Genomic DNA, 15648 nt, shown 5'->3' on the forward strand with positions numbered 1-15648 from the left:
TCAAATTTCAATGGTCCGGATCATTTGATCATTTGGCTCAGTTCTTTTGGATGCGGAGAGAATCCGATTCTCTTATTGATATGTATGATATGACAATTTAACTTTGTTATCATCGTCTGCTTGCATGTTAGTTTTTTATCTTATGTTTATTCCCCATGGTCTTCCTTACGCGTATGGATTGATTCTCCTCGTTTTTATGAATTAGAATGTTTCTCCCTTTGGGTTTTTCCTTTGATTCGTGCTTATCGAACCGATTTTCGGACAAACATAGGAAGTGTTGTTAGTGTAAAAAACGGTTAAGACTTCCAAAACAATAAACGTACATCATATTACACTTTCAAAACAAAAATACAAGAGTACCACAACCCATAAAGTAATCCGAATTAGGATGCGAGAACTTGAATAATTAAAGAAATAATAGTAATTAAATAATTATTTCATTTTTAACACACGAATTTAATTAAAATACTTACATGTATTTAACACGTTAAAAGACGGAAAAAAATAAACTATTTAATAGAACCAAAATTGGAAGCGGGAGCAGCGTATCGTTGCTCAATAGCGGAAGAGTACCGATTCCAGCAAACTCTGCAAATAAGAATCGACAGGGACAGAGGGAGCGCCCACCAACACAAAAACATATACAAACACAAACAGCCACTTTACTCTCAACACTCCACCCGAGTTCGAGTTCTGACTCATGACACATAGTTAAACGCTCCGCCCGTCCGCCGCCGCGACCCCTAAAACACAGAACCATGTTCATCAACGGCAACACCAACGCCAGCCTCAATGCGGCGGAGGACCCGGAATCCATCACCGCCCCGTTAATCTCGCACCAGCGGTACGCCCCGAACTCCACGTCGCAGGTGGCGCTGGTCGGCGCCAATGTCCGCCCAATCGAGAGCCTCGATTACGAGATTCTCGAGAACGAGTTCTTCAAGCAGGACTGGCGGAGTTGCGGGAAGGCCCACGTGTTACAGTACATATTCATGAAGTGGGTCTCGTGTTTCCTTGTTGGCATCGTCGTCGGACTCATTGCATTCTGCAACAACCTCGCCGTCGAAAACATCGCCGGCGTTAAGTTTGTTGTCACGTCCAACATGATGTTGCAGCGCAGGTTGCTCTACTTTCACTTCAGGATTGAATTTTGGTTGTTTTTTGTGGATTTTTTGTCTTCAATTTTGTTTTTTGTTGTTGGGGATTTTACAGGTTTTGGCTGGCTTTTGCCGTCTTCTTCTTCTCAAATTTGGGTTTGACTTTATTCGCGGTTGTGGTCACCGCTTTCGTGGCGCCCGCCGCCGCAGGGTCCGGTATACCGGAGGTGAAGGCGTACCTGAACGGCGTCGATGCGCCCGGAATATATTCAATAAAGACTTTGCTTGTTAAGGTGACCTATTGACTCTGCTTTTGCTTTTATAAGTGCTGTTGGATTATGTAAATTGCTTTTCAGCAAAGCAGCTTTTGCCAATTTCCGTTGTGAACTGAGTTTTGTTTAATATGTTCGAAAGTTAGCAACTTGATAGTTGGTATTACAATTACACACTCATGTAATCCGAACCTACACATTGAAATATTATATGAATTCTGCATATGATAATTTATGATCTCAACTGAAATTCGGATTGCAAAATTTCATATTTTTCTTTTGTTTCAGATTGTTGGCAGTGTTACTGCAGTGTCGTCCTCTCTTCTTATTGGAAAGGCAGGGCCCATGGTGCATACCGGTGCGTGTGTTGCATCATTGTTGGGTCAGGGAGGATCGAAGAAGCATGGCTTGACATGGAAATGGCTGCGATATTTCAAGAATGATCGCGATCGTAGGGATCTCGTAACGTGTGGAGCAGCTGCTGGAATTGGTGCATCCTTTCGTTCCCCTGTCGGTGGGGTACTCTTTGTTTTTGAAGAAATGGCATCTTGGTACATCAAGCTTTCTATCTGAACTCGTTTGTTTGGTCATTGCTTTTCATTCATAGCACTAACAAGTTGAATTCTCTTATACTAAACATCCTATACAATTACATGTCGTCACTTTGCATTCGTGACATACGGGTGTAAAATGGATTTCCAATTATATATATATTGCATATATATACTAAGTGTTTCCGTTTGTATCAATATTCAATACTTAACCATACATATTGGGATCCAGCGGATTGGCACATTTTATTCAACCAAGTTTTTGTTTTGTAGGTGGAGAAGTGCCCTTCTGTGGAGAGCTTTCTTTACAACAGCTGTAATCGCAATTGTGCTTCGAGCTCTGATTGATGTTTGCTACAGCGGAAAATGTGGGCTTTTTGGTACTGGGGGGCTGATAATGTTTGATGTCTATTCAGCAAATATATCATATCACATTACCGATGTGCCTCCGGTTCTTCTCCTTGGGTTTGTAGGCGGCATATTGGGCAGCCTATACAATTCTCTATTAACAAAAGTTATCCGAATATACAATATCATCCATGAGTAAGCACTTCAGCTTAGTCACGCATGCACAGATTAGTATTTTCAAAATGTTCTAAAACACTATATTTGCTGACTGAGATCCCCTTGATGTTTTCCTTTGGCCAGGAGAGGTGTCGTTTATAAAATTCTTATAGCTTGTACAGTCTCCATTTTCACATCTTGTCTTCTTTTTGGATTACCGTGGCTTGCAACTTGTCGACCTTGCCCACGTGATGCAGTAGAAGCCTGCCCTACCATTGGACGGTCTGGTAACTACAAGAAGTTTCAATGTCCTGCTGGTCACTATAATGACCTTGCCAGCCTCATATTTAACACGAATGATGATGCTATTAGAAACCTTTTCAGCAAGAATACTGATTCTGAGTTTCAATATTCCTCGATGATCATATTTTTCGTCACCTGCTTTTTCTTGAGTATCTTTAGCTACGGGGTGGTTGTGCCAGCTGGTCTTTTCGTACCTGTTATTGTGACTGGTGCATCTTATGGGCGTTTTTTTGGAATGCTGGTTGGTAAACACTCGAATCTCAATCACGGTCTATATGCTGTGCTGGGTGCTGCTGCTCTTCTTGGTGGAACCATGAGGATGACGGTCTCTCTATGTGTAATTATTCTGGAATTGACCAATAATCTGTTATTGCTGCCATTAATAATGGTGGTTCTTCTTGTTTCAAAGACAACGGCAGATGCTTTCAATAGCAATATATATGATCTTATTATGAAAGCAAAGGGTCTTCCCTATCTGGAAAGTCATGTTGAACCATATATGCGGCAGCTGACAGTAGCAGATGTGGTAACAGGGCCACTTCAACTATTTCAAGGCATTGAGAAGGTTGGTAACATAGTACACGTCCTCCGTACTACAGGGCATAATGGGTTCCCTGTGATTGATGAGCCTCCGCTTTCTGAAACGCCTGTTTTGTTTGGTATAGTCCTCCGTGCCCATCTTATTGAATTGTTGAAGAAGAAAGCATTTGTGTCCAACCCAGTTCTCACGAGCACCGATTCTTTTAAACTCTTCTCATCAGTGGATTTTGCCAAGAGGGGTTCAGGCAAAGGGGACAAGATAGAAGATATAGAACTAACCGAGGAAGAGATGGAAATGTTCATCGACTTGCATCCCTTTACTAACACTTCACCTTATACTGTTGTGGAAACGATGTCACTGGCAAAGGCTCTTATACTTTTCCGAGAAGTTGGCTTAAGGCACCTTCTTGTGATACCCAAGCTGTCCAATGTAAGTGCAAATTCCTTGAAGCTTTTGTAGCTAACAGCACGATCTTATGCTAATTATTTATCAATCCATCTAAGCTCGAATGATTCCTTATAGCAGTTTTCTTACTAATTGCTTGTAATATCTACGCTGCTTGATTGCAGAGAACTCCCGTGGTGGGTATATTGACGAGGCACGACTTCATGCCAGAACATATATTGAGCTTGCACCCTATGCTGGTGAGTAGCAGGTGGAAAAGATTAAGATTCCAGCTGCCATCCCCGCCAAAACTCATTTAGGGGCATTTTCAGCCTAGCATTGTAGTTCCCCCCGAAGATGGTCTCGTAAATAATCTTCATTTGACGGTCTGAAATCATGACACGTCCGGTATCTAGTTAGTTTTCAGAGTTTGTCATGGCCTCGAGAGCTCAAGACCGGAAGGGAAGTAGTTTATATCGTTAGATAGCATGATAAACCAGGAAAGGTGGAAATTTTGCTCTCTGATGAAATTATTTGTACCCAGCCAAATACAAGGAAAATAAGACAGGGTGCAACTGTAAAAAGCTATAATTTAGTTACTTTTTTCTTCTATTATTTACGACGGTCCCAGTGTCTCATAGATTTTTATAGTTTAGCTTGTTAATTTTCCCAACTAAATGGTTGATCAAAAACAGGATAGTGAAGAAATTACAGCTGAACAACCGCTGCCGGAAGTTAAACATGCGAAATCTCGGCGAAAATAAAAAATTTGGAACCCTGTCGGAACTTGCTTCGATTGTTATAAAGAGACGCTAGATTTGGTAATCAAAGAATTACACATCCAAAGTATGTTCAAGGCGAAAAAGATGTCGAGAAAAAGGCCAAAACGAAAAGCAAACTTGTGTCTGTGAGTCTGACCAAATCAAATTTTACATGGTAAGTTGAAAACAACAGTGAGGGAATAAGAATGGAGAGAGATTTCTCTACTGCCCTCTCTTGACACTTCTGAGGTAGTCTGCCCTTATTGTCCACAACTGCTCTCCCACCCATTTCATCTCTGGCCGATCAACTCGGACGGGGGCTGCACATTGGATAGCCAAATCGATGATTTTCATCAGAACCTCTGCATCTATATTTTCCTCCATCAAAGGATCAACTATTTCCACCACGCGCCCTTCATTCAACTTCTTGAAGGCCTGCGAAATGTTGAAACCAGACATAATCGTTACAGTAACATGACATTATAATACCACGTAATCATATCACATTTTAATAGCACACTATATAGTTAGTGATTTTTATCTCGTTGAATGTTGACTACTATTTCTCATCAATATTTCTTAGTGGCGCAACTTACCCATCTGAGGGTCACCCGCTCTTCAACAGATCTCTTCAACTCCACTGGACGACGGCCAGTCAAAATTTCTATTAGTAAGATCCCAAACGAGTAAACATCACTTTTTGGGGTGAGTTGATAGGTTTTCATGTACTCAGGGTCAAGATAACCGACAGTTCCTTTCACTTTGGTTGAAATGTGTGTTCGATCTGCGTCCATTGGGCCAAGCCTTGCAAATCCAAAATCTGCCACTTTGGCTCTCATGCTTTCTGTCAGAAGAATGTTGGAGGACTTCACGTCTCGATGGATGATTTGCTTTTCTGTTGCGAGATGGATAACAGATTAGGCATCAATCAGGTTGACAAATTGAAACCAATTCTTCATTCGTATCCCGAAATATAAAACTTCAGCAAAAACTGTGATGCATGAATTAAATGAAGAGTTTGTTACCAGCATATAAATGAAGATAGGTAAGGGCGTGAGCAACATCGATAGCAATTTCAAGTCGCTGGTTGAACTCTAGGATTTTCCCATGCTGACCTGCCAGTGTAGCAGCATAATTATTTACGATCTCATCACTTTATAAATCAGAACAAGCTAATGTTATGAAAGGATTTGAGTAAGCTTACAATCCAGATGTTCTCTAAGAGTACCGTTTGCCACATACTCTGTAATGATAAGGCGCTCATTTCCTTCTTCAACATAACCTAGTAGCTTTACCAGATTTCGATGATCAATTTTGGCAAGCAGTTCAACTTCACTGCCGAATTCAGTTTGTAAATTCTCAAAGTATTCCTGTTACAAAGTTTCCATGTTAACAAAATAGCAATCATTTGATTGAATCACTGACATGAGAATAAAAACTTCCTTAAAAATCCACTTGAGTGTTCAATAGAAATATTGCCAACATGAACACTAGTAATTCCACAACAAATAATGCTATGCAGAAATCCGACTATGTAAGCCTACTTCAATGTTGAAATATTGAACCACGTCACACACATACAACTTCAGCATGTTAATTTTCTAACTGAACCCAGTACACGCAACTAGTCAATTCACCGCTAGGGCTCGAAGGATCCATTCATAAACAAACTGGCAATTACCAATATTTCATTGAAACCCTCAACAAAGTTTTAACATAGAACTGTCCATACCTTCTTTGCTCGTTTAATGGAAACCACTTGGCCATCATCTAGCCGGGCTTTGTATACAGTTCCAAAACCTCCTTCACCAACTTCTTGTGATTGAGAGAAGTTGCGAGTTGCTTTTGCAATCTGATTCAAACTGAGATGCACTGATCCAAGTCTACTAAGTTTTGGAGACATTGAAAATCGAGGACTAGGTGGCACACGATGTGGACTTGGTGGCACACGATGTGGACTTGGTGGCGCACGATGCAGACTGGCTGGGATCTTTTCAGGACCAGAACTCACTTCAAGAGAAGAAACTGAATCCACTGCAAAATGATAATCAATTTAGCATCAATAACAAAATAAAGAAGTCAGTGAGGAAACTAATAGGAGGTAAACTAATAAGAAGCAACAAAAATGCATTTGTTCTCTGAATTGTAGATAGATGGGCTAATGCAAGAGACTCACTTGAATTTGGCTCCTTTGCAATAACTTTGTGAGCACTTTCTCTCCTTTTTTTGAAGAAGCAAGGACAAAGAAAAACACAACACGCAAGAAACATTCCACTTGCTGCTATTCCGACTTTTGTCGTTGCAGACAGAGATGCAAAATCTTTCTTTTCTTTGTTGTCAAAAGTAGATTTATCCTTTGACTCCTTCTGCAAAAGTTTCCTCACCGTCCTCAAGGGAAAATCAACTGCAAGAGAAGCAATACTTAATAAAGGTCCTAAAAGCTTTACATAAGTAATAAATCAACTTAAAACAAGCAACCGAAGTAATATATCATATCAATCATACCACGTGAAAGGTCCAATGCACAATGGTAAATGCCAAGGTCGCCTTCCAAAATGCAACCATTTGCATAGTATGTCCAAAGAGCCGTGCAGAATAAAGTTTTTTCCACTGAATTCCCATTTATGTAAAACAATTTGTGACCATGAGAACTTGAATAGGCAATGTGATCGCTACAACCCCTTGACTGTATAACACACTCAGAGGCAAAGATTGCTGGCAACTGCACAAACAGCAATAGACTTACCACTGCGATGGCCATTCTTAAGGGGATAATCTGTTCAACTCCCGTTTTGGGACTGACAGAATGATGGAACATCTCACTTTATTCTATTCTTCGTCAAGTTGTTGCGAAGAAAGGCCCAAAGATCAGAGTATGCGAAAAACACAGACCTTATGTAGTTCAACCTATATAGAAATTCCAAAGCCCACTAATTTAGTGTCTGGCCATCACCTTCGAATTCAACCAAAGCCTATACAAAACTCAGGTCACCAGATTGACAGATGAGAGAATCCCAAAAACAAGAAAGGAGCTGATCAAAGTTACTGACAATTTTCGTTTCTGCCAGTACTGTTACCGATAATTAGGACCTCAAATTGCTCCAAACCAGCAAGATTCTTATGTAACAGCCACTGAAATGAGCAATTCGAACCTCGATTCGTTACACAGTGGTTGAAATCCTCATCAAACGAAACGGATGAAAATTGAGTTACATATCTTCACATAGTTCCCCACTAGAGAATTCGATTTCTTGACGTGCCCACGAATTCAACCGAAGCCTTCAATAGCCAATTCACAACTGGAAATAGGAAAACTATCTAAAACCCAGCTGGTAAAAGTATCCCAAAAACCAATCCCAACACCTCAAAGCACCAAAATTCCAATCTTTTACTAAATTACTTGAAACCCAATTCACAAAACCACAAACTCATATGAAAATCCAGTCAACTCAAAACCCCAACATTCAGAAGCTCCACAGAAAACCCAGCTGAAAAAGTACCTCCAAAACCAATCCGAACACCTAAAACCACCAAAAGTTCCGAACTTTCACGAATTGCTTGAAACCCAATTCACAAAACCCAGAAACTTGTACAAAAATCCAGTCAAACTTCAAAACCCAACATCTAAAATTCTCTACACAAACCAGTACTCTGAATCTATAAGCAGCTCAGCTGAACAGAAAAAAAGAAAAAGAAATAAAAAAGCACCTGAATTTACAGTAAGAGGCGGCTGAGGAGGCTGGAATTGTCAAAAACCGAAACTGCTGCTTTGTTATTGATTGAATTTGCAGAGGAGAAATGGTGGATTCTGGCTGTGACGTAATCCGCGACGGCCGTCTGGTGATGCTTGTACAAATTGTACTTTGTACGCACTCGATGCATTAATACAAAACTAGTCTATTAAATATAACCTCAAAATGTGGACAATGTGGATTGTTGACCGCTCGGAAACTGTATTGTTCATCATCATTTAGTGTGGTGTATGTTTATCATTCTATTCATATCATTAGATGAGTTTGAATTTCGAGATTCATGTAGTAAATAAACACAAATCTCAAAATTCAAACTCATAAAATGGTGAACATACATTACACTAAATGGTGGTGCGTAAAAATACAGTCATTGCATTATATGTATCTGTCATCCAGCCAGGATAAGGGCTTTTTGGTCATTTTATATGTATACTATAATCTCTACCCTGCTGTATAAATTAGAACAGAGTCCATCCCTTCTCATTCTCATCCTGTCCCCTTTATGATTTTTCTATTTCATACGCGTTCAAATAAAATTCCAAATTAATCATATTTTCAAGGTCATATTTTGACTCAAGAGGCTTGTATCTTAATTAGTTACATGTATCTTATGCAGTTGGAGTTTTAATTTTAATCCTGCTCCACCAATATCACTAGTATCGAAAACAATCCTTTTTCCATTTCTAATTTAAGTTTTAAAAATTTATCATTTATAAAATAATTAACGTCTAAATAATTCACACAACTAATTTAACATTTGACCTCCTCCCATTGCGTGTGTAGAAATGTCAAACGTTTTGGAGTGTCAAAGACTATGGGTCAATTGTTACTCTTTCACCAAAGTCAACAATTTAAAATTGAATTAATCATGTCATGAGCATTATGATTTTTGATATTTTTTTTTTATTTGTAATTGAGGGGTTCGACTGATATAAATAGTGAGTTCAATATCTGATTCTAATTGACTTGTAAAAAAAATGTGGGTTGGGAATTGTGAACCTGTTTCTAGTTTGTTGAAATATGGAGAAGAAATCCTTCCCATTCGATGATATAGACAAGAATTCCTTCCCTCCTTTTCAACAGTCTTTGGTAATGTCGGGTTGATTTACACTAAAGAGGAAAAAAAAAAAGACTTTAATCAGCTTCTTGTTTAAGTAATCAAGTGCAAATCTAGTTTCACGTGGTGTTGAATTTAATTTCTCTAATACAACAACCTAACTAGCTATGTTATTATTATTATTATTATTATTTGATGATTGATTTAATTTAAAAATAATCCTTTTCTTGTTTTATATCAATAGTTATTCCATGATTAAGATGTTGGGTGATGCTATTCACATATCCGTTTTTATCTCACACATATGATTTCAATTTCTGGCCGTTATATTAAACCAACTGAAGAAAATCAACATGGGAACACAATCTCTGCAAGTGTTTCATATATTTGGTTTTACATGCAACGATATCCTACTAAGTAGTAAGGGATGTGGACGAAGCCACATATCAGTCACCATATCAAACTCGCTATCGAGACGAGTTGAACTTAAAACCCACTCAATTACAAGTTATAACTAAAAATAAACTACTACAACTTATTGCTAGTGGCCCTGCATTTTATACTCTAATAATTACAAGAGAAAATTTTGATATATAGTTAATACTTTCACAAAGGAACGAATTCCACATTATTTTAATCCATTTTATTGAACACAAATTCGACTTTTAATGTATACGACGTCCCCTTTATGAGAGTTCCGTAGCGAATTTTTTCTCAAGCTTCATATTTTTTTATTTTTTTTTTAAAGTTATAATGATGGGGACAGCTTTCTAACATCGGTAGGCTAAACCTCAATTTCTAGGGGTCCGCATGTAATTGTCTCCTAACGGAAATTGACAACAGCCAAGAAGGAAACACACGAAGCGTCGGATCCGAAAGCTAAATGTGGGCTGACAATGGTTGGGTTCATTTGGACTTGACCCGGCCAGTCCGCTTCGTGTTTCGTTAATGTCGTGCTTCTCTGTTTCCAGAACAGAAAAGGCGTCCTAGGGCCTAAACCCTAAAACTGCATAACTGAACTCTAACCCTAAACCTCAAGTGTCAGACTTACCACCGGAGTTACTTGTTGAAGTCCTTGTACGGCTCCCTTCTGAGGAGTTCTACATGTGTTTGCAAAGTTTGAAATGCTACCGTTCATGAACACAACGCTCCTTCCGAACAACTCGATCTTTCCGCAGTATTTTAGTCAAGAACATTGATCATCGAATATACCCGATGAGTTCTTGGTATTGCCCTTTCACGACGACGATACCATTGGCAGCAGCGGAGAGGAGCCTTTGAAACAAGCATGCATGGGCTTCTACTTTCATAGGGGGCCACTCCAAAACGGTTTGATATTCATTCGAACATTTGTTTTGTGGAATCCGGCGATTCTAAACTTCAAGAAGATTCCATTCCCAACCGTTGAGATTGAGTCCATGCCACCACTAGGTTTGATTGTTGACAAAGATGATGTTTCTTTCAGTTTTCAAGCCAGTGTTTATAGCCTAAAACCCAATTCATAGAAAACTATTCAAAACTTGCAATAGTTTTGGATTTCATTCAATTTATTTCGTGTTTTCGAACGGTGCTCTAAGTGGGTTGATGAATAACAAGTAGACGAACAGGGGTTAATTAATAATTTTAAGCCATGATATTCCCAGTGAAAAGTACCACACGAGTCTCCCACAACACAAGATGATTAAAATTAGGTAACAAAGTTAGTGTACAATGGTTTGCTTCATCCCTGACTTCTATTGCTTACAATGCATATACAACTCAACTGTTTTTGTTTTTTTTGTTTTTTTTTTTTTTTAAACTACTTCATTGAACATGTAATGAATAATTAGGTATTAAACTCGTTATCTAAATGAGTCAAATTTAGTACTTTTCACTTATAAATCTAGATGAATATTACTACCACGTCTTCTTAGTAGGATAGATAATCATGCGTTATTGTAAAGAAACGAGTTTCACTGTATTTAAATCTCATCCGACTCCACGAATATATAATTTTCTCAAAGTTGGAGATGGGAACAACGTTCTAACATCACTAGGCTAAACCTGAATTGCTAGGACTACGTTTCCGATGTAATTGTCTCCTAAAGGCTCAAACCTAATATATGACAATGGAATATGGCCAAGAAACATGAGTTTGTCGGATTTGAGAGTTGAATGAGGGCTGAAATTGGTTTAGGGTTTGCCTTTTCGATTTGCCCTGCTCCATTACAATTTCTCCATTGCACAATAAAATTTATATATAAGTTCCGCAACAGAATAAATTAAAGTTGTTAATTTCGTCAAATTAAATGATGAAACGACTCTTTGTTCTAGTGTGCAATTTAAATGTGCACTTTTGTTGTGCATTGGGGAAAGTCTCCATGCTCTATTGCTACAAAACATTTGTCCCAATAGAAGGAAAGGATATGAAGATTTAAGCTTGCTTTAGATAAATTTAATGTACATTATCCTATTGTTTTGTCATTAAAAAAAAGTAAACACAAGGAATTAAGGTGATTCAGAGTGATTTTGAAGAGGTCAATATCAGTTAAGTGATTTCATAGAAAAACTGATTTAATGTGTTTATCCGTAAAAATGATTTTGGCCCACTCGAAATAAGGGGTTTCGATTTTAGACTAAATTCTTGGAGCAAGTTGATAGGAGCATATTCATGCGACTTAAATGGCTTGTTCTCGTGCATTTACGTTATGTTTCATTAGTTATTTTAGTCCTTTATGCTTCTTTTGTGTGTTTTCAGGTTCTAAGGGCAAAGTATGCAAAATGGTGCATTTTGGTGCATTTTGGAGTAGTTTGGGGCGTTAAATGGATTGGATATACTTGAAGCCAAGTAGATGGACGAAATTGAAGACCAAAGGAGGCCCTTTGTACCAGAAATTCACACCAACACATCCCATTTCAGATTGCATTCCAATCATTCCAGCCAAGCCACATGCACTCCCTTTAATTTATTCAACCTAGCTGTCAAAGCACATGCACATTCACCCTAATCATTCACATACACAATCTGCCATCATTCACACATTCATTCCACATGCATTCCCTTCACAAATCAGCCACATGCACTTTGCCTTTCATCATTGCACCATAAATCAGCCACATGCACCCATAATCATTCATCCAACTTTGCACATGCATTCATCATCATAACCTAGCTGTCATTACCCTTTAATCACATGCATAAATCAGCCACATGCATCTCCCATCACCATTTCAGATTTCCACCAAGTTCCTAGCTGTCATATTCCCTCCTTTTCACCTATAAATAAGCATCCATTGCAGCCACAATTCATTCATTCCCATTCATACACAATTCATTCACCATTCACGCCAGAAATTCATCCCCTCTCTATAACACATCCATACTTCACCATTCTTCATATTTTCTGCACAAAAAGAAGCCTTGAGGTCCCCTACATCCATCCCTATCCTAAACACATCATTCTACACCATCCATAACTCCCCATCCCTCCAAACCTATCCTTAGACCTTGTGCTACAACGAAGAGGAGGAGAAGAGTGCCTAAACGTTCATACAATTCAAGTTTGAGTTGTTGGAATGTTTAGGTGTTTCTTTTCCTCGATTCCAATGTTTAATTTCAATTCTCTTTGTTTTGTACGTATGAGGAACTAAACCCCCCCCTTGGCTAGGGGGGGATTCAAAATATATGTTTATGCTTGCATTTTGATTTGATTACTTCTAATTGCGTTTCATAAGTTGTGGATTCAATTTGTTTAACTGTTTGATTGATAACTTATTTATGTATGTTTATTGAGAGTATACGCTTAATTTTCATGCATGAATATGACGCTAGAATATAAGTGAGTTTCACCTAATAGTTACGAACTTATATTCACAAGTAGTGGAGGTTGCTTATAAACAATCGCGTTAAACGAATTCTTGGCATAAGTTTCATGCAATCATAGTAACGAATGCCTCGTCAACACTTATAATTTTCATAGAGCGTAATGATTCTTGCTTGTATCTCTATTATGCAATCATGTAGGGGACTTGTGGGGAATGTTTTGGGTTGTCGTATGCAATCATCCAATTCAATAACGTTAGGAAGATTTGAAGGTTAATTAGTGCATCACGGTTAACTTGGGGTGTTGAGAATTCATGGTTTATTGAAATGCAATTGGAAATCTTTTTATTATGCAAGTGTAACATGTGTGGAGATGAACCCCTTAGCTAGCCATCCCATCCATTCAATTCCATCACATTCATACTTACAATCTGTTTTAATTAGAATCTGTGCAATTAGTTTAATTTCGTCCAAAACTCAATCCCCCCTTGCTTTAGTGTCCAACTTAGTTAGAAAGTGTCTTAGTTTGTGTTTCTAAGTGTTTTGATTCATTTTATTACCCAATTTCGTCCAAAGTAGTCAAAGTGCTCAAAACTGCCCAGAAAGTGTTTTTAAGGCAGTTTTGAGTGTTTTGGGGCAGTTTTGAGTCCTTTGGTTTGTTTTAGTGTTTTAAATGTTTAGTTTTGCATTCTTTGAGTCTAGTTTAGTGTTTTAAACTTTATTTTACGTTTTTGAGTCAGTTTCCAAGTGATTTTGCAATCCCTCCTAATCCCCGGTTAAGAACGATCCCTACTTATACTTATACTACAATTGATAAAAAGAGGGTTTAATTTGTGTGCGTATAATTCTCGCATCAAATTTTGGCGCCGTTGCCGGGGATTAGCAACTTTGCTAATCTCTTGGATTGTTTTATTTTTGTTTGTGTGTATATATTTTTAGTTTTATTTTGTTGATTTTAGAAGCACAACATGGCACTTGATAATGCTTATCTTTTGTCACAGCTCATGGAAAGGTCCCAAATGCAAAACGTTGATATAGTTGATCTTCAATCAAGGAATAACGTGTTTTCCAATACTTACAATTCGGATTGGAGTGATCATTCAACTTCTATGTGGTGGGAACCTCAAAATATTCAACAAGAAAGATATTGGGAGCCACCTCATATTCAATATGCCCAACCAAACTCAAATTCGTCAATAGATTATAATCAAATTCTTAATGAATTAAACTCTTTGGTGCAGGGTTCACAAAATCAAGCTAAGGAGACTCACCAAGAAACATATTGGCAACCATATGAGGATTCATATGCACCACCACAGCCTTCCCCTCAATCTTCACATCCAAATTCAGGTATATCAAATTATTATAAGGAAGTTATTCAACAACTGAATTCTGTGGAGCAGGGCAGGGAAGCTCAACCATTTCAACAAGACGCATTTTGGCGACCAATTGAGGATTTCTATCAAGCAAAAAAGTTGGCTGAGTGGAACAGTCAATTTAGGCAGAATGCAGAATGCATGGAACAAATTCAAGAACAAATGGTTGAAGATGAGCCCATGGATGAATTGCTACTGCTCGAAGAGGAGGAGGATGCACAAGGCACGGCAAGGGAAGAACAACCCTTGCCGCAACCTCCCAATATTCCTACACCACCCCATTCAAGTAAGGTTGTTCCAAATTTAATTATTTCTAACTTTGTTCCCCCAAATGCACCCTTCCCTGGCAGGTTCATGCAATCCATGAAAGATGAGGGGAAGAAAGACATCTTGGACACCTTTCCAACAATTCACGAGGAAAAAGTGGTTGAGGAGCATCTTGAATTCATCAAGGAGGAAATTGGAGTGGATCACACAGCCACAACCTTCAGAATGTCCAATCTGAATGAAAACATCCCTTGTGCATTTGTTGAATGTGCTGCGACTTTAGAGCCAATATTGCAGCCCATAGGTAAGCCACCAACTCAAATTCCAATTCCCACTTCAATTAATCGTGTGTTACATTCTTCATTGCAGGCACCTACTCAAATCCAATTTGGTGAAAGAGTTTACATGGATCTTAGGACAGATCTCTATTCCACTCCATACAAAGATCCAATTCTTGAATGTTTTGAGAAGCATTTCGTGGAGGATGTACTTAAGTTCTTATTGGAGCATGTAGGTAAGCCACCAACTCAAAATCCAAAGTCGTTTTTGACTAATATGTTGTTGATGTCAATGATTAGAGCACCCACTCTTGAAATTCAACCATTGCCGGAACATTTCAAGTATCATCATCCATTCAATGATCAACTCCATGCCGTGGGTTCCATTAAGGCATGATTGTGTTCTTCGTCCGGCTGCAAGACGTTAAAGAAAGCGCTACTTGGGAGGCAACCCAATACAGTGAATAAAACAAAGCTTTTTCATTAATTTTCGAGAAATTACAAATGTATCTAACAAATGGAGCTTCACAAAGGTTGTTTTTGTTTTTGTTTGCGTGAAGACCCACCACGAGGCAAAACTCTAGAAGCGGAAGTCATCGAAGCAGGAGGCATCGAAGTAGGAGGCATCGGAGCAAGAGGCATCGGAACGAGAGGCATAGGAGCGGGAGGCATCGGATATAGAGCATTCCAGGCCCCAATACTT

At 38.6% G+C, this 15648-nt stretch overlaps 2 protein-coding genes across 2 annotated transcripts; one reads left to right on the forward strand and one right to left on the reverse strand.

The window, feature by feature from the left end:
• The first annotated feature begins 532 nt into the window (after window positions 1-532).
• LOC103949180 (putative chloride channel-like protein CLC-g) lies at window positions 533-4267 on the forward strand. Its single transcript, XM_009360284.2, has 6 exons — window positions 533-1120; window positions 1213-1390; window positions 1658-1920; window positions 2194-2463; window positions 2569-3697; window positions 3838-4267. Exons 1-6 carry the CDS (start codon window positions 759-761, stop codon window positions 3970-3972), a joined length of 2337 nt encoding a protein of 778 aa, XP_009358559.1. The 5' UTR covers window positions 533-758; the 3' UTR covers window positions 3973-4267.
• Window positions 4268-4430: 163 nt separating this feature from the next.
• Window positions 4431-8302, reverse strand: LOC103949181 (calmodulin-binding receptor-like cytoplasmic kinase 3). The gene is made up of 7 exons (XM_048584937.1): window positions 6919-8302; window positions 6590-6817; window positions 6146-6447; window positions 5618-5783; window positions 5439-5528; window positions 5010-5308; window positions 4431-4848 (listed from the first exon to the last, which is right to left on the reverse strand). Exons 1-7 carry the CDS (start codon window positions 7229-7231, stop codon window positions 4636-4638), a joined length of 1611 nt encoding a protein of 536 aa, XP_048440894.1. The 5' UTR covers window positions 7232-8302; the 3' UTR covers window positions 4431-4635.
• Between the last annotated feature and the right edge of the window lie 7346 nt (window positions 8303-15648).

This window comes from the organism of the source record quoted next, unplaced genomic scaffold (assembly GCF_019419815.1).
Source record: "Pyrus x bretschneideri cultivar Hongxiangsu unplaced genomic scaffold, Pyrus_bretschneideri_v1 Contig1, whole genome shotgun sequence".
NCBI classification, from domain to species: Eukaryota; Viridiplantae; Streptophyta; class Magnoliopsida; order Rosales; family Rosaceae; genus Pyrus; species Pyrus x bretschneideri.